Source organism: Medicago sativa, chromosome 7 (genome assembly GCF_051527215.1).
Source record: "Medicago sativa cultivar Bolivia chromosome 7, Bolivia_mono, whole genome shotgun sequence".
Classification (NCBI taxonomy): domain Eukaryota; kingdom Viridiplantae; phylum Streptophyta; class Magnoliopsida; order Fabales; family Fabaceae; genus Medicago; species Medicago sativa.
Genome location: NC_140755.1, coordinates 20,049,541 through 20,071,991, shown reverse-complemented (window position 1 = coordinate 20,071,991; position 22,451 = coordinate 20,049,541). Strand labels below are relative to the sequence as shown.

The window sequence follows — 22,451 nt, the reverse complement described above, 5'->3', positions numbered from 1 at the left end:
ACTAATAAAAAAGAAGTTTTATAACATACTTGATCCTTACAAATTTTTGCATTAGATAATTTATACGCTACTTGTAACCTTGCCCCATTAGCTCCTGCAAGGACTTCTTTAGTTTTTTCATAATATTGTGTAGGAATTAATCCTTCTTGAATACAATTTAAATCTGCTCCTGAATCTATTAAAGCATCTAATACATATGTGTGGTCATGGACGATTAATTCAATTTTAGTGTGCCATTTATGAGATATAATCCTAGCAATATTAGCTATATAACCTTCTTCATTGTTATCCTTAGGTATCTTAGAGGATTCTCCTAGTTCCTGTTGAGATACTAAGAAGTTTCCTTGTAATTCTAAAAATTTTAATTCTAAATTATCACTTCTCTGCTTAAAGTAGCTATCTGCTTCTTTTAGCTGTTTAATTTCATTTTTTAAAATTTTTATTTCTTCACTTAGATCTTTAACGGTAACTTCCTTAGGAGATTCAAACATTTTCATAATTTCTTTAAATTCTATTTTATGAACATCATTTTTATGAATATTATTATCTTCTAAAATATCTTTTATTTGTTTCATAAAAGCGGTTTTATTTTCAGAGTCTTCCATTTTATCTAAAATAGTAATTAACTTATCAGCTTGACTATTGGTAATTACATTAATAGTTTTAATACAATTATTACAATTACAAAAATCTAATCCAGAACATTCTTCTTCTGGTCGATCTTGGATGTTATCCTCCCAAGTTTCTAATTGATTAAGATCTTCAAAATCAGATATAGAGTTATTAGAATCGTCTCCTGAAGATCGTTCTTCTACAAATTCTTCTTTATCTGAGTCTAACATTAATTTTTGTAAAGAGTTAACAATACTTTCTTTTAAATCTTCTGAAATATCTAAACTGATAATTTGCTTAATTTCCTTAACTTTACATTTATTAGAGTAATGTCCGAACTTTCCACATTTATAACATTGAACGTCTTTAGTATTTTTAGATGGTTTATGAGGTTTTCTATAATTTTTCCCCGAACTTTTCTTATTATTTTTATAATAATCTTGATTATCTTTATCTTTATTTTTAATAGTTTTATAGGGTTTATGTTTATGAGAACTCCTTCTCTTGGAATTGGAGTTTTCTTTGGCTTTCTTACTACTAGGGGCTCTCAAAGGAGGTGCCCCATATTGTTCACAAAATGATCCCATTTCGCGTCTATTACTTCCTAATTCACTCTTAATTTTTCTTTGTATTTTAAAATCAGTGCAAACCTGCATCCCGGTTTCAATAACATAATTAGAAATTTCTCCTAAAGTTAGAGTATCATATGGGATAGTCCCATTATGTGCTCTCTTAAGATTTTCTTTTACTTTATCAGCAAATAATCTAGGTAATCCTCCTATAAATCTTTCTTTCCAATATGACATTCCTCCGTCTGACCTAAGACATAATTTTGAAAGAAACATATCTCTATACCAGCGATAATCAGACATAGTTGGACAGTAAAGATTCATTAATTGATCAGAAGCTCTTTGTTAAAGTTTAAGAGGTTCTCCCACAAAGAATTTTGTAATTAAATAGAGAAGAGTAGTGACACAGTTTTCTTCACTATTTCCATTCTCAGTTTTAACGGCAGTATCAACTATGGTCTTATCTTCTTGAGAAACTATTTTATCCCACCAACCTTTTAATTGACCAGTAAACCACATAACTATCATATTTTTTGTTTGTTTATCAGAATTATTTTTAATTTTTAATGCGGTTGCCGCCATTGTCATTTGTTGAATAACATCTAGAACATGTTGCTCAGATGCACCATCAATATTCCACTCAGATATAGCTTGACCGGAATAAGAATTTTCAACAAAATTAAATCTTTCTTCATATTGCACATCTGCAAATGAAGGGCGAGGATAAAAATTTCTAGTTCTAGGCCTAGGTCATGGTCCTAATTTATTAATACTACTTTCTTCTTGGGAAAGCGTATTAATTACGGATGACGAGGCCAGATTCATTTTATTTAATTTCTTAATTAATTCATCTATCTTTTCTTCTGATTTTTCCTGTCCTAATTTCATTTTAGTGACAGTATTTTTAGAAGGGACCTCATATTTGTATATAGGTCTATTTGGATCAAGTTTAGTTGTAATTTCCTCTTTAGGAGTAGGAAGAGCTCCTTCAATTCTAACTAATTGTTGTGCTATTGTATTTAATGTTTGATTTGTATAATTTAATTGTGTGTGTATATGGTAAAAATCTTTTCTAGTTGTAAGCGCTGGTGGCTGATCAGGACTTTTAATTGTTTTAAAAGGTGCGGCTTCTATTTCCATATTTTCAACTTTTAACATAATAGGTTCTAAAGGGGGATGTATAGAAACAATAATTTCTTTATTAGAAGTTTTCCACTGGGTAGTCATTCTAGTATTAGTATCTAAAAACATTTTATCAGTATAAGGATTATGTATTTTATATTCTAAACAATATAATTCAAACCATGTGAAAAAGTTAATATTATTCTAAACAATATAATTCTAAACAATATAAGGATTAAAGTTGATTTTAATCCAATCTTTATCTATTTCAAAAGGCTCTTCTTTGGTTAATGTATTACAAACTTGAGACCTAGTAGGAGAAGGTGATCTAGATGGCGATCTAGGCCTTTCTTGCTGATATAAAGGAACTGGAACTGCTGGTTCGAAGTTAACCCCAGTTAAATTAACCCTTATAGTTGAATCTATTGAGCGTCTAGACGCTAAGGGTTGAGTACTAGAAGTTGAACTGATACTACTAGACCCATAATACCTATGAGACTGACTTCTGTTCATTCTAATTATGACAGATCCATCTCTATCTTGGATTGTATGACTAATAGATCTGGATTTTGGGTTTTTATTTTTAACAACATTTTGTAAGACCCATTCTTCTGGTAATTTTTCAATTATTTCTGAAGCAGTTAATATCTTAGGAGTTATTACCATAGACTTGTTAAGATTAGTTTCTATAATACTTGTTTCATTCTTTGAGGTGGCTTTTAATGATTTAAAGTCATAATTAACCTTAGAGACTTTATAAGTAATTCTACTTATTACATCTAAATTAGCAACTTCTGGTACGAAAGTATCTCCTTGAGTTACCACACAAATAGCTAATGAGTTTGGGGTAAAGGGATTAGTTAGACTCATACTAAAATTGGGATGACAATTAAAGTATGCTGGTCCACTATTTAAATTTGACTCTAATGTAGCTATTGTTGATTCATGAAAATCTTTAATTCTTGTGTCACATAATACTAAGAGTAAAGGGGTATTTAATCCTAACCTGTGAAGAGGTTTAACCGCTACTTGGATTAATCCTAAATGAATATATTTATATCCATCTTTTTGATGTTTGCTAATTAATTCTTTGTTTAATGGTTTAATTACTTCATATTTATTTACAACCGAAGTTGCAGATTCAACTGTGTGAATTATCTTTTGAGCATTGAACTCAAAAGTACTAAATTTATATATCTCTTTTAGTTTTATTTCTGGTAAAGACCAATTGGCTAATTTATCCTCTATTTCTTGGATTTCTAATTCATGATTTTGATATTCATCTTGATTTAATTCATCTATATTAGGGTTACTAGATGTTGAAGGACATAATGTTCTATTACTTGTACTTCTACGACTACTAGATCCTAACTGACTTAAAGCCCTTATTATTTGAGACATAATTCAAAATCTTTTTTAAACAAACTAGAGTTCTTTCTTTAAATTCTTATTATTTCTCTCTCTCTCTCTCCCCACTTATAGTTTGTGCCTATTTGCTTCTAAAGTGTGCTAAACCAACGGTTTCACGGCCTACCCAAAGGACTTACTACTTGGACCACACACTAATAGTTACAAAAGGTAAAGGTCAGGGTTACAAAGATCAAAAGATATATATATATATATATATAGGGTTTTGTTACAAGCCACCCTTTGGTGGTGTCTTTTATCAAGTCACACCTTAAGGTGTGATTTTCACTTTTTAGTTATAACTTTGCTAAAAGACACCTTCCTAAAAGTAAGTTGGTGTCTTTACGCAAATGCTCATAGAGTAACTTGATAAAAGACACCTTCATAAAAGGTGTCTTCTATCATAACCCAAATATATATATATATATATATATATATATATATATATATATATATAATGAAAAAATGGAGATTAATAATTCATAAATCTATACTATATATAAAGAAAACTACCCCTTTCAACACTTTTGGGTTGGATTTTTCTTTCCAAAAATACCCTTAATTTTCAATACAAATAACACATGTAACAAATAGATAAGAATAAATTTAAATATTAAAACAAATGTAACAAATACGATATGAATATATATTTTTTTTTGTTTTTTTTACCTTTATCATTTGAAAAGTGTAACAAACTTGATGAGTATATTTATACTTACTTTTTCATCATTCCAATTATACCCTTAAACAACTTTTTCTATAATAAAAGTGTTCTTGTCATTAAAAAAAGAATTTAGATTATATTTTTTTGTTATATTGTATTATTGTCGGTGTTGTTGAAATAGATAATCATGGTTAGTTTGATTTTTTATAACTTAAAAGCAACAAACATTTTTTTTTAGTTTTAATCAAAATCAAAATTTCATAAAAAAGAAACACCGTTCATAATTTTCAAACATTAGCGCAATAAAAAGAGCGGAAAGACGGACACATGAGTGTCCGTCTTTTCGCTAGTCTCTATAGAAAATGGAGATTAAATCATTTTGTGTCATTTTATTTTATCAGTTTGTGTTATTTTATTTTAATAGATTTGAATATCAAAACCCCTATATGACACACAACATTTTTTATATTATTCAATTTTTAATTAAGAAAATAAAAGCTTTGGATACAAATTGTCTACCGTTGCAATAGCGAGCATTTAGTGCAGTCAATAATTAGAATCATACAATGAAGATTAGACGATTCATATTTTAAACTTAAATATATCGAATTTGAACAACAACTTAAAGTAAAAATCATTTCATTACACATAATTTATTTGCATGAATACACCAAGTTGCATAAATGAAAACAAATTTCAGTTAATATTTGTCTTCAAAGATAACTTTTATCACTGAACCTATTCCAGCCTCTTTGGATTATATATCAACTCTTTCTACAAAAATATGTGATTGTAGTTTAAGTTGCACATTTTTCCACGCACGTTTGCCCTATATAAAAAGTGTAGTCTTACTCTGAACCAAACGTGTGGTAGCTTTAAGAAACATCACAATCCAACAAGAACTGTATTTGAAGATTCTACATGAGCTCTTACATAAGGCAAAGGACACGTGATAGTGGTACATCAGGGTACCACATGATACCCCCCTCTTTCCAGCTGTTTCCTAATGAAATGTCTCTATATAGACTAACATAGGTCAATTGTTGTAGTAGAACTTACAGAATTAACATGCCATGTTTTTAACATTATGTGCTTTTCAAAATTGTGGTCCAACCGCAATTGTCGTCGCAATATAAAGGTTTTAGAAGTCTTTGCGATGATATCGCAAATGCGATTGCGACTCTATCGACCATATTTGGTCATATTTTGTCAAAATATCAAAGTTTACAACGTAACTCCAGTTGCAACTAACATACGATAGATGATTACGAAATTGACCAATCATGCTACGTTTCCGACTACAATACAGTTGTAGTACATTTCTATTAATCCAAGATAGGACTTACATAGTAACTCGGTATAACTTATCAGTAAACTATGAGTCGTACTCAACAACAACCTATTATATTCTTCTTGGCACAAAAGAACAAAACCATATCCTAGTTGAAGAGAAGATAACACAATTTAAACCATGTATTGTGATTCTACTCCACATTCTTCACTCATTTTTTTTTTTTTGGAGTGATAAGGTGGTTTGAAACATGTAGGTTGAAGAGATAAATTGATGTAGGTTTGAGTCCCTTTACCAACATATTACTTACTACTCCCTCCGATTCTATTTATAAGAAAAAGTTGGGTCAACAAAAATTGATGTATCTTAACTGAATTTTTAACCAGATACATCAACTTTTGTTAACCCAACTTTCTCTTATAAATAGGACCGGATGGAGTAGTAAAAATCTCTTGCATGCACAAAAGTGGCATTAAGAGATTTGAAATTCTATTTTGTGTCACTAAAAAGACTTTTCTTAGAATACTAGTTACCAACATTTGCAGTTAAATTTTCTTTTTCAATGAGAAGCTTATTTCAAACTTTTGGTGATATGTGTGTTGACAATGCTTAGAGACAACAAGTATATGACACAGGCACATTAATATACAAATTCCCAATGAAACATGCCTAGATAAAACTCTACAATCTAAAATCTTTAAACAACATAAAATGAAACAAAATCTAGAAAGATCAACCATAAAATACTACAATGTGAGGTTTCATAGCAGCCTAAATTCTAGTTGAAACTAAAAGCTACTATTCACAAACACAACATTATTGATTGATACTTCAAGAACTAGACTTCATCAGACCTAGATTGTAAAGAAACCTCTCGGATCTAGACCTAACGAGATCACGTAAAGAGAATTTTCCACTCTCCCGGGTAGGAGATTTTAAGCATGGATCGTCTTTTACACGCAGTATAGTCAACCCGATCTCTTTTCGAACAGCCTCAATTGTTTCACTCTTAACTGGATTTCCGGACACATCTGTCACATAGAAAACATTCATGGCTTGGGAACCTCTTGTCGTGACCTCAGCGCGGCAGACTGAAAGGCCGTTTTCTCTAAAGATGCGAGTTACATCAGACAAAAGGCCAACTCTGTCTTCACCGGAAAGTTCGAGCTTTACACCCTATATCAAATACAAGTTAACTTTGTCACTAAAAATACCGATGGCAAAAAAAGTTGTGAAATAGCATCCATGTCATATGTAGTACTCACATTCCAAATCAACAGTCGTTTTAAGGTTTCTACGCAAATATTAAGAAAAGAGGTAAACCCTCTTTATTGATAAATGCAAGCTCGATAATGTCGTTGGTTAATGAAAAGTTGCAATACGAACTACATGTTCCGTAAATAATTAATGAGAGAAAAATTGAAAAGATATAATTAATGATGTGTTAGAATGATAAAGCGGCGCTTAATTTATAATTTTTTTTACTTTTGCTAAAACAGGTATTAATTTGGAACGGAGGGAGTACCTCAGAAGTTCGCCTTCGGACAGCAGCCTCCAAGCAGTGAATTACTCTTTGCCTTTCTGCTTCAGAACTGATTGGATATCCATCCACATGCCTTATGTAATATTCCTGTAAAACAAAGCAAAACACATTAATGAAATTTAATGATAACTTGAGTGATGGACTCATAAGCTGGTAGAAAGGATGCGTCAGAATAGGCTTTTCAACCAAACAAATTGAAATGAAATACATTCAAAGTATATTATTTGCTCTAAGTTAAAAATAAGAGCTTTAGAAACAAAGCTCAAGTAAAGTTCTTTAGTAATTATCGTTATTTTTTAGCTTAAAAGATTTTTTTTCCCTGATAGAATGATCGAATTTGAGTTAAATATTAATAATAAAATGGACAAAATTAGCAAAGGTCTCCTACTTGATATAAAAAAATTCTCTCAACTGCTTTTTAAAAAGTTCCTTGTATCTAGTTTGTAACTAAAAGATAAGCACTCTTTCAATTAAGATATTTTTAAAATACCGTTCGGCTTAACATCTTCTTTTAAGGAAAAGATAAGCTCAAAATAAGTCAGGACAAATAGACAAGTATTAAATTTACTAGATTCCAATTGCAAGAACATGAATGACAAACCTGATATGCTTCTGTTCCTTCAGCATTGACAGTTCCATGGTACACAACATACTGCATGTCTGTGATAGTACACACGGTATCGAATAGTAACTTCGGTCGATCTGGACACCTCAAATTCACGACGGTATATCCTTTATCGATGCAATCATCAACAGTTACATTGAGCTTGCTTCTTTCATTTGTTGAGCAAGAATAATCTCCATCATATATGTCATAATCCCGATCAGCATACATCAATTGATGCAGCCTCCTATCCTTGTGAGTCGAACAAAACGAAACAGCAGTGTTTGCATTCTTCTTGTCAATGTCTCCTCTCAGCACATAAAGCAGAAGATGCTTAATCTTGGCAAGGCGGTCAGGATTGTCGATCGGCAATCCTGTTGTGTCGTCGGTGATGTAAACGACAGACGCCATTCTTGAATTGTGTGTCCAGACTTCAGCCGCTACCACATTGCATTTGAGGTCAGCAAGAATTGCAAAGACTTCTGAAAGCAATCCTGGCCTATCTCGTCCTGTTAACTCGATCGTTGTATGTTCTGCCGCAGCTTGAACACCGACAGATCTTCTCACGGATCGGAAGCTACGGACTCTTGGACCGAGTGACTGGAACAAGAAAACCAAAAAGTGTTATTAGTAAACAAAGTTCTGGAACAAACAGTACCTCAAAAAAAAAAGCACTAGTTCTGGTTTTGTCTTGTTGTTTTTCAATCTAGTTGTTGAATTACTTTATTGAAAAGAAAGATCATAAACAAAATCATGCATTTATTGAAAGATCATTAACAAAATCATCCTATTCCAATCAAAAGGCAATGGCTAAAAGCCGAATAGTATGACGAAAATTGAAAAATTATATGAGCATTGATTTCAAGCAAGAGTAATATAAACTATCATGGTTTTAAATTGTGATCAACTTTTATATTGAGGTAAAATCGGCAAATGTGGCCGCAATTGCGGTTGCGATGTCGTTGCAGAGACTTTTGAGACCGATTTATTGCTGCCGCGGACCGGGAATCATGGAAATATGCTTTGATTACTCATAATTTGATACGCTTTATATACCGATAAAATAAGAAAATATCAATTACTTACTTAAAATCTTAATTTCACTCCTAAATTACAATCATAACAAATGTAAAATCAAAAACTAATGTCCGATGAATATTACACAGATCTATTACCTGTTGAATTCTATCAGCTACATCTTCTTGAAGAATCTTTTTCCCATTTTGATCAGTAACATGAAAAACTGAAAAATAAAAGGTGTAAACAAAAAAAAAACACATGAAAAACAAGATTAATATTTTTATCAAAAAATATTAAAAAAACAATGGTGACTAATTAGTTGATGAAAAAATGAAGAATTATTGTAAATGGTAGGTATAGCATACCATCCATAAACCATCCACCATCAGATGAAATATAAGCTCTTCTAACAATGAGATTCATATCAGTAAGAACTTGAACAACTTCCAACAAACTACCACGTTTATTAGCACTATCAACCTACACAAAATTCACATGAAAATTATTTATAAACTAAAATGACCCTTTTGAAATTAATCAAAGATTATAACCTTATAAGGTTTAAATTTCAAACCTTTATCAAAGTTGTTGTTCTGCTTGAAGTATTATCCACAGTTACTCTGTCACAAAATACAAAAACATACAAAAAAACATGTAATTCAATTCAGTTTCATAATCATAACAATAATAAAAACAACAAAAACATAAAGAGAACATGAAAATGAACATGTTTTTGTTACCTTGGTGGATTCATTCGAATTACAAGCTTTTCAAATTCATCATCAAGAGGGAGAGAAGAAGTCCAAAAATCCATAGTTTGAAACAGAACAGAACAGAACAGAACAGAGTGTGTGTTTTTTTGGGGTGTGAGAGTTTTTTAAGTGTTGATTTTATGCGTTGTGTTGTGTTGTGTTGTGTCTCTGTGGTTGTTTATTACACTTTCTTTGTACCTTTGAAAATTGGGATTTGTGTTTTTTTTTTGGGGGGCTTTGGAATTTGGTTGGGAGATAGAATTGGTGAGATGATGGGGTAAGGGTGGCTCCTAAGCAGGACCAAGAGTTCCTCAGCAAACACAAAATAAGACTTGTTAATATTTTCACATAAAATAAGTTAGGTAAAAGATTATTCTAGTCACACCTTAAGTTAATTTACCCAAGAGCTAATTTACCCAAGAGCGCTTAGATAAGATTACATGGGTCTCTTTTAGCTTAACCAAAGTTTTGGGTTCAGATGCAGCCTTGGGCATGCAGCAACGTTAAAACTTTTAGGGAGAGCTTCCCGCTCATTTCGGTCCCACAATGCTCGAAGGATTAATCTCTGCAGTTGCGCGCGCAGTGGATACCCGATTTACACCAAAAATACCATAAGTTAATTTCAAGTAACGATTTTGTCGTTTATCTTTTTTCATGTTGTTTTCTTCCTTTCGATCAATTTACATATGAATTTTTATGATTCAAATCTATGGTTTTATTTCAATATGAACTCTTAATGTTCAAATATATGGTCCTACATATGTTTTCATAAGAATTTTAGGTTTAATTTTAGAAGATTTATATGCAAACGGATCAAAACAGCAAAAATGACGTGAAAAAATATAAATGATTAAATTATTATATGAAATTATGTCAAGGCACGAATTTGACCTAATTTTTTTTACTTGCCTTCCATCGAGGTGATTCAATTTGAGCCGCGTTTGAATGAGAACTATTATTTGATGTCTATAAAAGAATTATAATGTCAACGCATAAGTATATTTTAAAAATCAAACCGAAACGGAATGTTCAACTCATTGAAATGTAACCGAGTATTGTCTATTTTCGGTTATATTTAAAATAGTTTTCTATTTTCGGTTACTTGGACGTTTCGATTGCATTTTTGTCTCAATTTAAAATACTCCTAGTACAATTTTGTGAGAGGATCCGAGTTCAAATCTTGTCTAAAACATTTATTGGTCATACTTTATTTATTTCTCCGTCGAATTTTAAATTATCAAAGACCCCTTTCCTTTAAGAATCAAATGTTTAGACCTTATATTATGATCTAAAAATCTTGTAGTTTGTTTTTCCATTTAGTGTTAGAAAGTTTGGTTCATATCAATTAAATTTATTTTATTACTATATAAATATGTTTTTAGAAAATAAGAAAATAAGAAAATAATATTGAAAGTGGAAGGATGATAAAACTTTGTAAAAAAATTAATTTTTATATTTTTATGATTATCAATATATTATTCAACTCTTAATTAATTGGGTCAAATATGTAAACTAAGAATGAAAGCGATTCGGATTTTTAAAACATATCTGTATTCTTGACTAGTGAGTCAAACAACGATATTTGTTATTCAATTTATTAATTAATTTAGCAATTGAAGATATTTCCTTAAAGTAAAATAGAGTATGATAGACAGTGACTTTGATAAAACTACAGCAACGTTTTATTTTAGTTAAAAAACACATGTTTTGTTTTGTAATCGTAGATTAGTTGGATATTGATAGGTAAAGATAAGGGTTTGAATTCTGTATTTTTCACTTCTGAACATATTTGCTGTGTAACTCTAACAATTAAACTAAGTGAAGAAGAATAATATGAACAAAAAATTTTGAACCGCCAAAATTTTTTTTTTTTGCAAAATCATGGAAAACAATTATGATTTTTTTTAAATCGTTAATTCAAACATATATCGATGTTATAATAGTTTTTTACTTAATTAATTGTCATGCAAAAAGTAGCATTTCCAAACATTTGTGATGTTAAATCAAAATTCAGCGGTCTAAATCAAATGAAATAAAGAAGACATAGATTGATTAGAAGTAATTAATTCCCCACAAACTTTTGCTGATAAGCACAAATACTTAGTGTTTATAACCTTTAACTTCTTTTTTTTTTTTTTTTAAAAAAGTAAATTATAAAAACCACAAAAAAATATAATATTTTAAGCGGTTTGGAGGTGAAAATATCCAAATGTTTGAGTGTATTATGACATGTCTTTTGTAATGAAACTGCATATAAATGAGTTGGCATATTTAGTGCATGTTTGTATATATGAACACAGCTAGTGAATCATGAGTTGGCAATATAAACCGATAAAGAATTATAATTGGTGTCCACTGTGAATTAATGCGTTTGATTCTAGAGATTGAAATGAGGACTACTTGCTCCTCTTGTCCCAAACACAAATATTTATTTTTAGTCCCACACAAAAATGAGTATTCATGAATATTATGTTGGGAAGTTTAGAGGAGTATGAGAACAACATGTCATTGCTTCAGAACCATATAAGAGAGATGTCACATTTGTATTCAAAATTTTAAGGTATTAATATTAAATAAATGAATCAGTAAATAAATAAACTAGTAGTATTATTTAGTAAAAAATATTGTATTATGTCATAGGGTTATGCTAACTTGTTTTTTCAAAGGGCACATCTTAAACAACCCAAAAAAATCAACTCTGCATTAGAAAACATAATAGGTTAACTTTTAAGGAGTTAATTACTCGACTTTTGATACGTATACATCTATAATGAGTTTATTAACATGTGTCGGGTACAAGTTAGCATTTGCCTATGTCATATTATTAGATTTCACACATCTTTTAAAATTCTTGTGTTAGTTTACTAGGAGACAGATAAATGAAATTGCACACACTCTAGTAAATATGAACCAATGCTAGATAATACTCTTCATATACAATTTCCATGATGTTTTTTTTAGGGCAATTTTTCTTTTGTGTCTAGGAAATTTTCTTTCCTAGACTGGTTTGTTGTTGGTTTCAAGCACACTGTGGTAACTTCTTTTCCCTCCAATAGAATTTTTCAATATTATTTCATTCATTTGGCCATTTCAAAAAATAAAAAAACTTTGCTTGCTTAAATAAAATTGCCACAAAAAAATTAAAAGCAAACTAACCTTTTTTTGAAAGAAACATATGAATATTCTAACTTCCAAGTATTTCGTATAGTGTCCTTTTCTCACAAATCATTTAAGAATGAGTTGACAATCTCACATTCATAATGGATGCATACGTATTGGTTTCTATAAACAGAGTCTGAATTAATGAAATGGTGCTATGAAACACTTAAGTAGTGAGTTGGCTTCCACACTAAATGCGTGTATGCATTAACTATAAAACCATCATCAAAAACTTGTATTAAAGAGTGTCACTGATGTGTCATCTTTATTTTAAAGGACATTTTAATGACGTTATATACTCCATTAGATTCCTCATATTCTACGCAAAAGCACTTGAATCAGATGATCAATTTAATCAGAGATTCGAGATTCTGAATTTGATCAATATAGATCTCTTGTGTGAGAATTTTATCATTCATCGTGATTTTATCTAACTCGTAAGATTAGTCTCTGCAGCTGTGCGTATAAGATATTTGTTTTAAAAACAAAAAGATTCTCGCTATTCTTTTTTTTTTAAGGAAAATACACCCTGATTATTATTATAAACAAAAATTCATATGTCCTCGTAAGCTTAGCTAAGCTGATATGGACAATGCATAAAATATGCAAGGTCCGGGGTTTGAACCCCGACCACCACAAAAAAAAAACAAAAATTCATATTTTTAGATCATTAAATAAGTGATGTATGTGGTCTATTATATAGATAACATACATATTTTATTGATTAAATCTAAAGAATAAAGTTTTACTTATAATAATGATCGGAGGGGTGTATATTAATAACAAGTGTGTTTAAAACATTATATTTCAAAGATAAATTATTATTTTTATGAATTGCTAGAATGTCTTTAGGACATTTTCTTACATAATCATGTCTCTCTTATATATACCACTTCTTTCTACAATGTAACTTTTAAAATTTCTTATAGATTAAGAAATATGTATACCATTTATTTTTTATAAAATTATTACGATATTAGAAACACTCTCTTTTAAACACCCTTTAATATTCACTCTTTTTTTTAAGTGTCAAAAAAAATTCACTATTTTTTTTAGGGGTTTAACATTCACTCTTTTATTAAGTGAAATAAATTCAAATAAAATACACCACTTTATGTGAGTTTTATTTTCAAAGTGTATCCAAGTTGATTTAACCCAACAAAAAAATGAATGTTAAAAAGAATGTTTAAAAGAGAGTGTTATTAACAGTGGCGGAGCCCTTCATGGGCTGAGGTGGGCCACGGCCCACCTCCAAAATTTAAAAAATCAACGATTATAGGTCTATTTTACGAGCTTTTATACAATTTTATGTCGGTTTTAGGTTTCGGTTGATCCAAATTCCCGCAAAGTGATGTAGTGGCTCACCCGAAAAATTTAAATAATTCAATTATAGGTCTATTTTGCGAGGCTTTAAACAATTTTTCAACGGTTAATTTTAATGGCCCACCCTAGCTTTTTTTTCTAGCTCCGCCACTGGTTATTAATACTACTCATGTGTATAAATATACAAAAGAGATAATATTTTTATTAAATTACCTTTGTCAAGTGTTATTTGTGTATCCAAGTTGATTTAACCCAACAAAAAAAATGAATGTTAAAAAGAATGTTTAAAAGAGAGTGTTAATAATACTACTCATGTGTATAAATATACAAAAGAGATAATATTTTTATTAAATTACCTTTGTCAAGTGTTATTTGTATAGTAAGTTTTAGATGTTGATCATACTAACCAATGTCATGATATTTGATTTAAACAAGAAAAATACAAGATAAATCACGAGACAAAAAGACAAATTGTGATATATATGGTTGGTGATGTGTTGGTACCATAGTACTGGATTCATATGGCATGTGGTCATGTGAGCCATTAATGTGTTTGTGCTAGCCTAGCCCTAGCTAGTAGTATCAACAAGAGATGATATGGGAGAGTGTGGATAATGTTTCTCTTGTCCCCCTAGGTTTGATCCTATTTCTATCGCATACATTCATTTGTTATCCTAGGATCTTAGAAGTAGAGCTGTCAAAACGGGCGGCCCGGCCCGTTTAGGCCCGGCCCGACCGGGCAACGGGCTTTTTAGGGCCGGGCTAAAAAGCCCGGTTTAAATATGGGCTAGAATAATTGAGCCCGAGCCCGGCCCTATACGGGCTCCCGGGCTAACGGGCCAGCCCGGCCCGCACATATCTAGTTTTTTTTTTTTTTTTATTTCAATCTTAGTACATAGTTTTTTTTTTTGGAGAGATCTTGGTACATAGTTATTTTTTTTTTGGAGAGATCTTAGTACATAGTTATTATTACTACTTGTTAGAATTGATAAAATTGTCACTGTTCTATATTGTATGTTACTTGTTGCTTGCTGGTTTATGTGACTGGTAGCATTCTTTTGTTTGTATTCTTTTGTTTTGTTATATTCTTTTGTTTATAATTGGCGTGCAGTATTCTTTCTATATCCTTCAAACTTTCACAAAAACTCAGTAGGCTCAACCTATTTTAAAGGAGGCAGATACCTGTATTATATTTATTCTGGTGTAAATCTTACATTAGTTTAATTTACATTAGTTTAATTTCTTCGCAAAGATTGGACAGATCCATGCAACGTGTAACTGTGGACATACTTTTCTGATTTTGGACATATCAATTCACTTGAAGATACAACAATATCAATATTATCAACTAAAGTGCTTATTGACGTCTGTGCATTCAACTACCTTCATGCAGTTCTTATTACAGAAGCAACAGATTTTTTTCATAATTTCAGTTTTTTGCGGGCTGCCGGGCCGCCCGAGGCCCGACCGGGCTAGCCCATCCGGGCTCCGGGCTTTTTCGGGCCGGGCTAAAAAGCCCTGAAACGATTCGGGCTGTAATTATTCGGCCCAGGCCCTGCATTTTATTCGGGCTTTCGGGCCGGCCCGTACGGCCCGGCCCGTTTTGACAGCTCTACTTAGAAGTGTGTTTTTTTACACAAATTAAGAAATGTGATAATGCTGTAAAAATCATTACATTTTTATCAAATATATTTGTGTATTTTTCACCATCATAAATGTAAATTGAGTATAATGTTTTGAAAGTAGTATTCACAATGATTATTAGAGGGTAAAATTGAAAAAATAATTTATCTTATATTGAAAAGTCTAAATTGAGTATAAATATGTCAACTTTTCGTTTTAGTTCCTCTAAAAAATTTCTTCAATTTTTATTCTCTTAAAGTTTTGCATCTTCACTTTTAATCTCTCTTTTAAAGTAATCTCATATGTAAAATTCATATTTCTTAAAGTTTTTTTCTAAGTTTCCATTTGTCTCCAGTGATTTAAATACGAACTGTCCAATACATCAAATATCCCCATAACCTTTCGTCAATTGAGTTGGATTGGCGGAATTTTAAAATGTTACCTCCGTTTCAAAATGAGTGTCGTTTTAGGTGTTTACACACATATTAAGAAATGCAATGATTAAAAGAAAGAGAATGGTTATTTTACCAAATTATCCTTATTAACTATTGGTTAGTTTTAAAAGTAATACTTTGGAATTAGTGTGCAGAGTATTAATTGGAGGGTACAATTGAAAAGAAAAAGTTATTATTGCATTGAAAACTGAAAGCGACACTCATTTTGAAACAAATTTTTTTGGCTAAAACGACACTCATTTTGAAACGGAGGGAGTAGTTTTTTTAGAGGAAACTTTAAAATTAGTTGTTAGCATGCTTTGTTAGTAGGTTGAATTTGAACTTTGAACTGTCTCAAATATTTGCGGGTGTCCCAACTCAACCAAAATTGGGGGCTCACGCCTTTACTTCATTTTTTTTTGGCTTAATTAATCCTTTGGTCCCTTAACTTATTTTTAGATTACAATTTGGTCCCCTAACTTTAAACTGTCTCAATTTGGTCCCTTAAGTATCTCTCCGTTTACCAAAGTGGTCCCTTCCGTTAGTTTTCCGTTATTTTTAATAAAAAAAATTAAATAGGGTACACGTGTCATTTTGTCATTGGTTGAGAACTTATTTTTTTTATTTTTTTTTTCCTTCATCTTTCTCTTCTTCCACCATTATTTTTGCTTCAAATTGATGATTCAAATTTTGCTTCCAATTCCGGTGAACAAATCCAGCAGTAGTATCAAAACAAATTCCATCTTCCAGATCCAACCCTATTACATCTTCTTCATCTGAAACTTTTCCAAAATCAAAAGGGGATTTTTTTTTCTTCTTGTTCTAATTTCTTCTTCTGAAAAGTGGGACAAAAAAAACCCAGAAAGGAAAAAATGGAACACAGACGTCATCATCATCAACAATTCTTCCCAAATCGACCGTGTCCACGAGATCATTAAGCCTGGAGGTTTATCAATTCCTCTGTCTCGTCATTAATTGGTGAATAGTTAATATTTGCTTCTGTTGGCTCGTAAATTTGCCTCTGTTTGCTTATTGTTGTTGTTGCTGCAGCTGTTGTTATTGTTGAGCCTGGATCTTGTGATGAAACTCGGTTCTGGCTTGCAGTTTGAACAATCCGATTTGTTCCTCTTCTCTTCCTACTCCATCTGCCTTCGTCGATACTGAAAGATTGAACTCCCTTTCTTCCTTCTGCTGAAATCGGTTCAGCTTATGAAGATTGGCTTTGTGAACAGCTTCGTATGCTTGTGTGTAGTGGTGAGGATTCAATCTTTTGGTTGAGTTTTGGAGCGGTGTTGATATTTGAGATGATTGTTGTTTTGAAATTTGAGGGTTAAAGGCTGTGGTAGTGGGATTTTGTATGGATCATGGTGTTTGTTCTTCACTGTTACTACTTTGAAAAAATGATTCTGGAATTGAATTGTGTTGGTATGTTTGTATATTGTTAATAGTTCGGTGGAAATTTTATGATTGATGATGATTTTGTAAAAAAATGAAAGTATGGGATGGTTAGTGATTGAGATTGGAAGCTGAAGGATTGGAAGCTGGTTTGTGTTCTTCATTTTTTTAAGAAAGAAGATGAAGGATTCTATGAACAAGATGAAGGAAAAAACAATAAAAAATAATTAAGTTCTCAACCAATGACAAAATGACACGTGTACCATATTTAACTTTTTTTATTAAAAATAACGGAAAACTAACGGAAGGGACCATTTTGGTAAACGGAGAGATACTTAAGGGACCAAATTGAGACAGTTTAAAGTTAGGGGACCAAATTGTAATCCAAAAATAAGTTAAGGGACCAAAGGATTAATTAAGCCTTTTTTTTTTCAATTACCTTGATATTGGTACGAAATTTCTACCACCGTTTAACAGTGGCTGGTCTTCGTCGAAGAACTTATGAGACACACAAGGTGGATTCTCCCCTCTCAACCACATACACATGAGCCGTAAATCAAACTCCTAACTACATGTTTAATGGATCCAAATCCCTTACCTTTCCAAATCCCATTGTTGGTACACCTTTACTTCATTTAACTTTGATTGTTCATGAATTTGGTTTCATATATTATTTTTTTAGCCACTCGTTTCTCCCACGTTTTAAATAAAAACACATATACATATATGTTTTTAAATAAACCAATTAATTGATTTGTTTATTGTACTACTATTTTCTTTCTCTCATACTTTTATTGTGTTTTTTTGCTCTCTCTTTCTCTTTCCATCTCTATTGTTTATAACCAATAAAAAGAAAAAAAGAAAGTTGTTTTAAAAATTGTCACAAAATAATTGTATAAATATTATTACTCTAAATTATTTGTTGATATTGATATAATAAGTGTATGAGAAATGATATTTTGACAACCACTTTTTGACAACTTTTGGACAACTTTCTCTCTCATACTCACATGATGTTGTTATCCTCTCTCTTCCTTTTTCTCTCTCCATTGTTTTTGACCAATAAGAAGTGAGAAAATCAAGGTTGTCAACAAAGTTGTCATCAAATGGATGTCAAAATATCATTACTCTTAGTGTATAGGATGGGGCTGCAAAATTCTGTCTCTGTCGTAAAGTGGTCTTTTTAATTGATTCGGTCCCCATAAGATTGTATGTATTGTAAGATGGGTACAGCAAATAATCTCTCCTTTATTTCATCCCATAAGCAACATGATTGCATGAATGAATTTCATTCTTTGGTTTCACACCTCACTATGGCTTTTTCAACTTTGTAAAATCCTTTGTTAGATTTTTGTTTTCTGAGGCAAACAAATTAATTGATCATTCATTTTGTAAGTGTTTATTATATAGGTATTTTGATTCAATTATAAGAAGAAAAAAAACAAAAAAGACAAGATTTTATCTTCCTACTTTTCTTTCTATTTCTGTTTTTTACACCAACTAAATCTACATCTGTTCGGTTTTAACTAAACTAATGATCTTTTGTTTGATTGGTTAAGTTGACTAGTTTGCCTAATAATGCAATTAAAAAGATAATAACTTTCATTCATTCTTACCGACATATTATTGAAGATTGATCACATCCAAAAACATTACATCAAATTACCTTTAAATTTTCAACTTACATAAAGTTACGGAAATAATTAAAAAATATTTTTTTTTACTCGACGAAATCATTAAAATAATTAAAGAAAAATCAAGTTAATTATGATAAATAAGTCAAAGTACAAATACAATGCTTATAATCGGTATATTCTCATTGAAGCAATACAAATTGAGAAATGTGAAACATAATCTTAGTTTTTTTTTTTTATAGTTAATTTGGGGAAATGATGTTTGTTTGTTGTTTTAGTGTAAGGGTGTTAATAAAATGTTGGGTTTGGGTTAAGTCAAAGTGAACTTAGTACACATAGTAAACTTATTGGTTCGACTCATCGGTTCATTGGATTTTGAAATTGAAAACCGATAGCTAAATCAATTTAGTTCGGTTTCCCTCAGATTGATACAATTTTTTGAACCAAATTATAAAATATCAGATAACTTTCTTTTTTATTTAGTTTTCATCTGTTTTGTTTGAACCGCTTACACATATAGCTTTACCCCTCTCTTTTTTCCATACAACTTTCCTTGCTAAACATCGTAAATATTAAGAACTCAATGTTTAGATAGTTGGGCCCAAGCCCAATTTTTGTCATCAATTTTTAGGAAATTTTACCCTATACCCCAACACATGTACTTTCACCCCTACATATTTTCAAAAATTCCAATTTTACCCTCTTTATTATTTAACCTTTTACACATCAATTTCTTACCCTGACTTTTAACATTTCCCATGAGTATACCCCAACATCAATTTTTCCTGAGCCTCCTATAATAAGTTTCCGATATTTTTCCGGAAAAGTCATCATTGTTTTATCCGAAATGTCTATTGGAAAGCATTGCATATCCTTTACAAACAGGTAAACGAGATCTAATATTTTGAAGTATGAGTTTTTGTTGTACAAGAATTGATATTTAAAACCATTCCTCTCATGTACGCAAGAGCTTGGATACCTAATAAATTAACAAATACCAAGTCTTACAAATCTGAATAAAGAACAACAATAATTCCTAATTTCCATCTCAATTTTAACGGTGCAGAAATTCCCATCTCAATTTCTTTTCATTTAAAATGTTTGAGAAAAAAGAAAAGTAAGAACTAAAAATAAAGTGTACAAAAGGATTCTGAGAAGCATCAACCGGAAAGCTTTGCAAACGTTTTCCGGGATTTCAACTGGAACGCTTTGCTCGCGTTTCTCATGAATCAATGATTCAGAGATCAATTTCGGTAACCTAGAACACAATTCGTGAACGATTCTGATAACCCACTAACCTAGAAAACCTCAATCAATAATTCCGGTAAATGATTAAGAGAACAAGAACAGGAACAGATTAAGAGAAAGAACACAAAACGATTAAGAGAACTCGTGAAAGAAGGCTTATTGTTTCTTGGGAGCTGAAGCAAGGAAGTGTTTTCACAAGAAAGGAGGGGTGAAATTCTATGTGTTTTCCTGGAAGCGTTGTTTCCAGCAGCCACGTTTTTTTTCCAGAAAAAGATGGGGTGAAATGGTGATTGTGTTTTATTTTTTATAAAGGATAAATTTGGTAGTTTATGTCAAATGTTGGGGTGAAGGTATAAATGTAGAGGTGTGGGGTATAACTTCCCAATTTTTAATAGAGATAAAAGATCACATCGATATAATAAGACAGGTGGACATAAAGATTACGAGGACATTAATTTTGAATGTGGCATGAGGGAGGACTTTAGCTTGGGACCACTTGTTGGTCTCAAATCTATAACATGAAATTGGCAATGGGAGAGGAAAATGGAAAGAAGTTGGAAGTATTGCAATTCATCTTGGGAGGAGAGGTGTGTGTGCCAGCGTGTGTAATAGGGCGGTCGAAAAAGGTAGGATTAATCGGTCAATTTGTTTGATTTTTGGAAGGAAAAAAAATCCAAACTAATAAAAAGTTGTCAGGTTGATTCAATTTAAAAATCGATGATCAAGAAATTTGGGGGCGTAAGAAGAGGCAGAGATGCAACCGAAGAAAAAATCTGTTTCATTTGATTTTTGGAAGAAAAAAATCTGAACAGGGTAAAAGAAAGAGGTTGTCATTTAGTAGGTCGCTTTCACTCGATTTTGGAAGGAAAAATATGAACTAATAGAAATAGTAGGTTTGATTTTAAAATTAATGACCAAAAAAAACTTATTTTGGAAGGAAAAATATGAACTAATATGAACTTGAGATATAGGGGAGTTATAGGGTCGTTGAAAGAAACAGGGATGCAATTGGTCGGGTTTGTTCGACTTTTGGGAGAAAAAACTTATTTTTAGGGGGAATATAGGGTGGTAGGAAAATGCATGAATGTCAGGGCCGTCCCAATGAAACTAGAGCCTCGGTTCTCGTATTAAAAATAGGCCCCTAATAAAAAAACGCATAATTTTTTTAAAAGATTAATCTTATATTTAAATTGAAAATAACACTCGTATATGATGATTATTAGCCACCAAAATCAAAATTAGCAATTATTTTTACTAAAGACGTGTTTTTTAACTTAAAAATAGAAACATGGAACATGATTTTTTTACTTAAAAATTGAAACATGAAACATGTTTATTTTTCTTTTTTGAGTGGAGGTGGGGAAATTGAGCAATAATTTTTTTCTTGAGGCCCATCACTTTGGGAGGCTCAGCTCGGTTGACCTCTTTGCACTCCCAAAAGAACGGCCCTGATGAATGTAATGGGCCGGTTTCATTTGATCTTTGAAAAAAAAATCAAACTAATAAAAAAATAGATGATTTAGTTTAAAAATTGTTTTTATATTTGGTTTTTGCAGTTTTTCTTCCGAAAATCTAACCAAACTGATGAAAAAGGGATTGGCTTGTTTGGTTCAATCAGTTTGGTATTTTTCAAAAATGAAGAATTATATTATGAAATACTAAAAACAAAATAACTTTGTTTTCTAAATACTTTATATATTTTTTTATACAATTAAAATAAGTAATTATGTCAAAATTTGGAAATAATATATAGTGATTAAACAATACATGAATTCAACATACTATCCTTTCGTAAAGAACTACAAATGGTGTAAAATAAGAGAAATAATTAAATCTAAAAGTTTGGCTTGAGTTTTGGGTAATTGGTTTTGAATTACGTAAAACAACACCCAAATATATATATTGATCGAGTTTAATTAGTTTAGTTTGGATCCAAACATCGAAAAAAAAACCTTTAATTTATTTGGTCTGAATCTTTGAGTTCATGGGCCATTGATTTTACACTCCTAGAAAGAAAAATGTATTGGTCGGATGAGAATGATCGTGGGATG

General features: G+C 31.1%; 1 protein-coding gene and 1 long non-coding RNA gene across 2 annotated transcripts; one reads left to right on the top strand and one right to left on the bottom strand.

The window, feature by feature from the left end:
* Nucleotides 1–6,203: 6,203 nt before the first annotated feature.
* LOC146904899 (ACT domain-containing protein ACR4-like) lies at nt 6,204–9,719 on the bottom strand. The gene is made up of 7 exons (XM_085723040.1): nt 9,573–9,719; nt 9,407–9,452; nt 9,198–9,312; nt 8,988–9,055; nt 7,810–8,412; nt 7,191–7,295; nt 6,204–6,841 (listed from the first exon to the last, which is right to left on the bottom strand). The coding sequence occupies exons 1-7, from the start codon at nt 9,644–9,646 to the stop codon at nt 6,497–6,499; spliced, it is 1,356 nt and encodes a 451-aa protein (XP_085579166.1). The 5' UTR covers nt 9,647–9,719; the 3' UTR covers nt 6,204–6,496.
* A 7,063-nt stretch (nt 9,720–16,782) lies between these two features.
* On the top strand, nt 16,783–17,654 carry LOC146904898 (uncharacterized). The gene is made up of 2 exons (XR_015019796.1): nt 16,783–17,069; nt 17,174–17,654. It is a non-coding gene; the product is annotated as an uncharacterized LOC146904898 (long non-coding RNA).
* Nucleotides 17,655–22,451: the final 4,797 nt, after the last annotated feature.

What these genes read in the sequence shown, in the direction of transcription:
- LOC146904899 (XM_085723040.1), bottom strand. Translation starts at nt 9,646, where the DNA reads ATGGATTTTTGGACTTCTTCTCTCCCTCTTGATGATGAATTTGAAAAG. An exon ending in GAACAACAACTTTGATAAAG is followed by an intron (nt 9,313 to 9,406) that starts GTTTGAAATTTA and finishes AATTTTGTGTAG; the next exon opens with GTTGATAGTGCTAATAAACG. An exon ending in TGGTGGATGGTTTATGGATG is followed by an intron (nt 9,056 to 9,197) that starts GTATGCTATACC and finishes TTTATTTTTCAG; the next exon opens with TTTTTCATGTTACTGATCAA.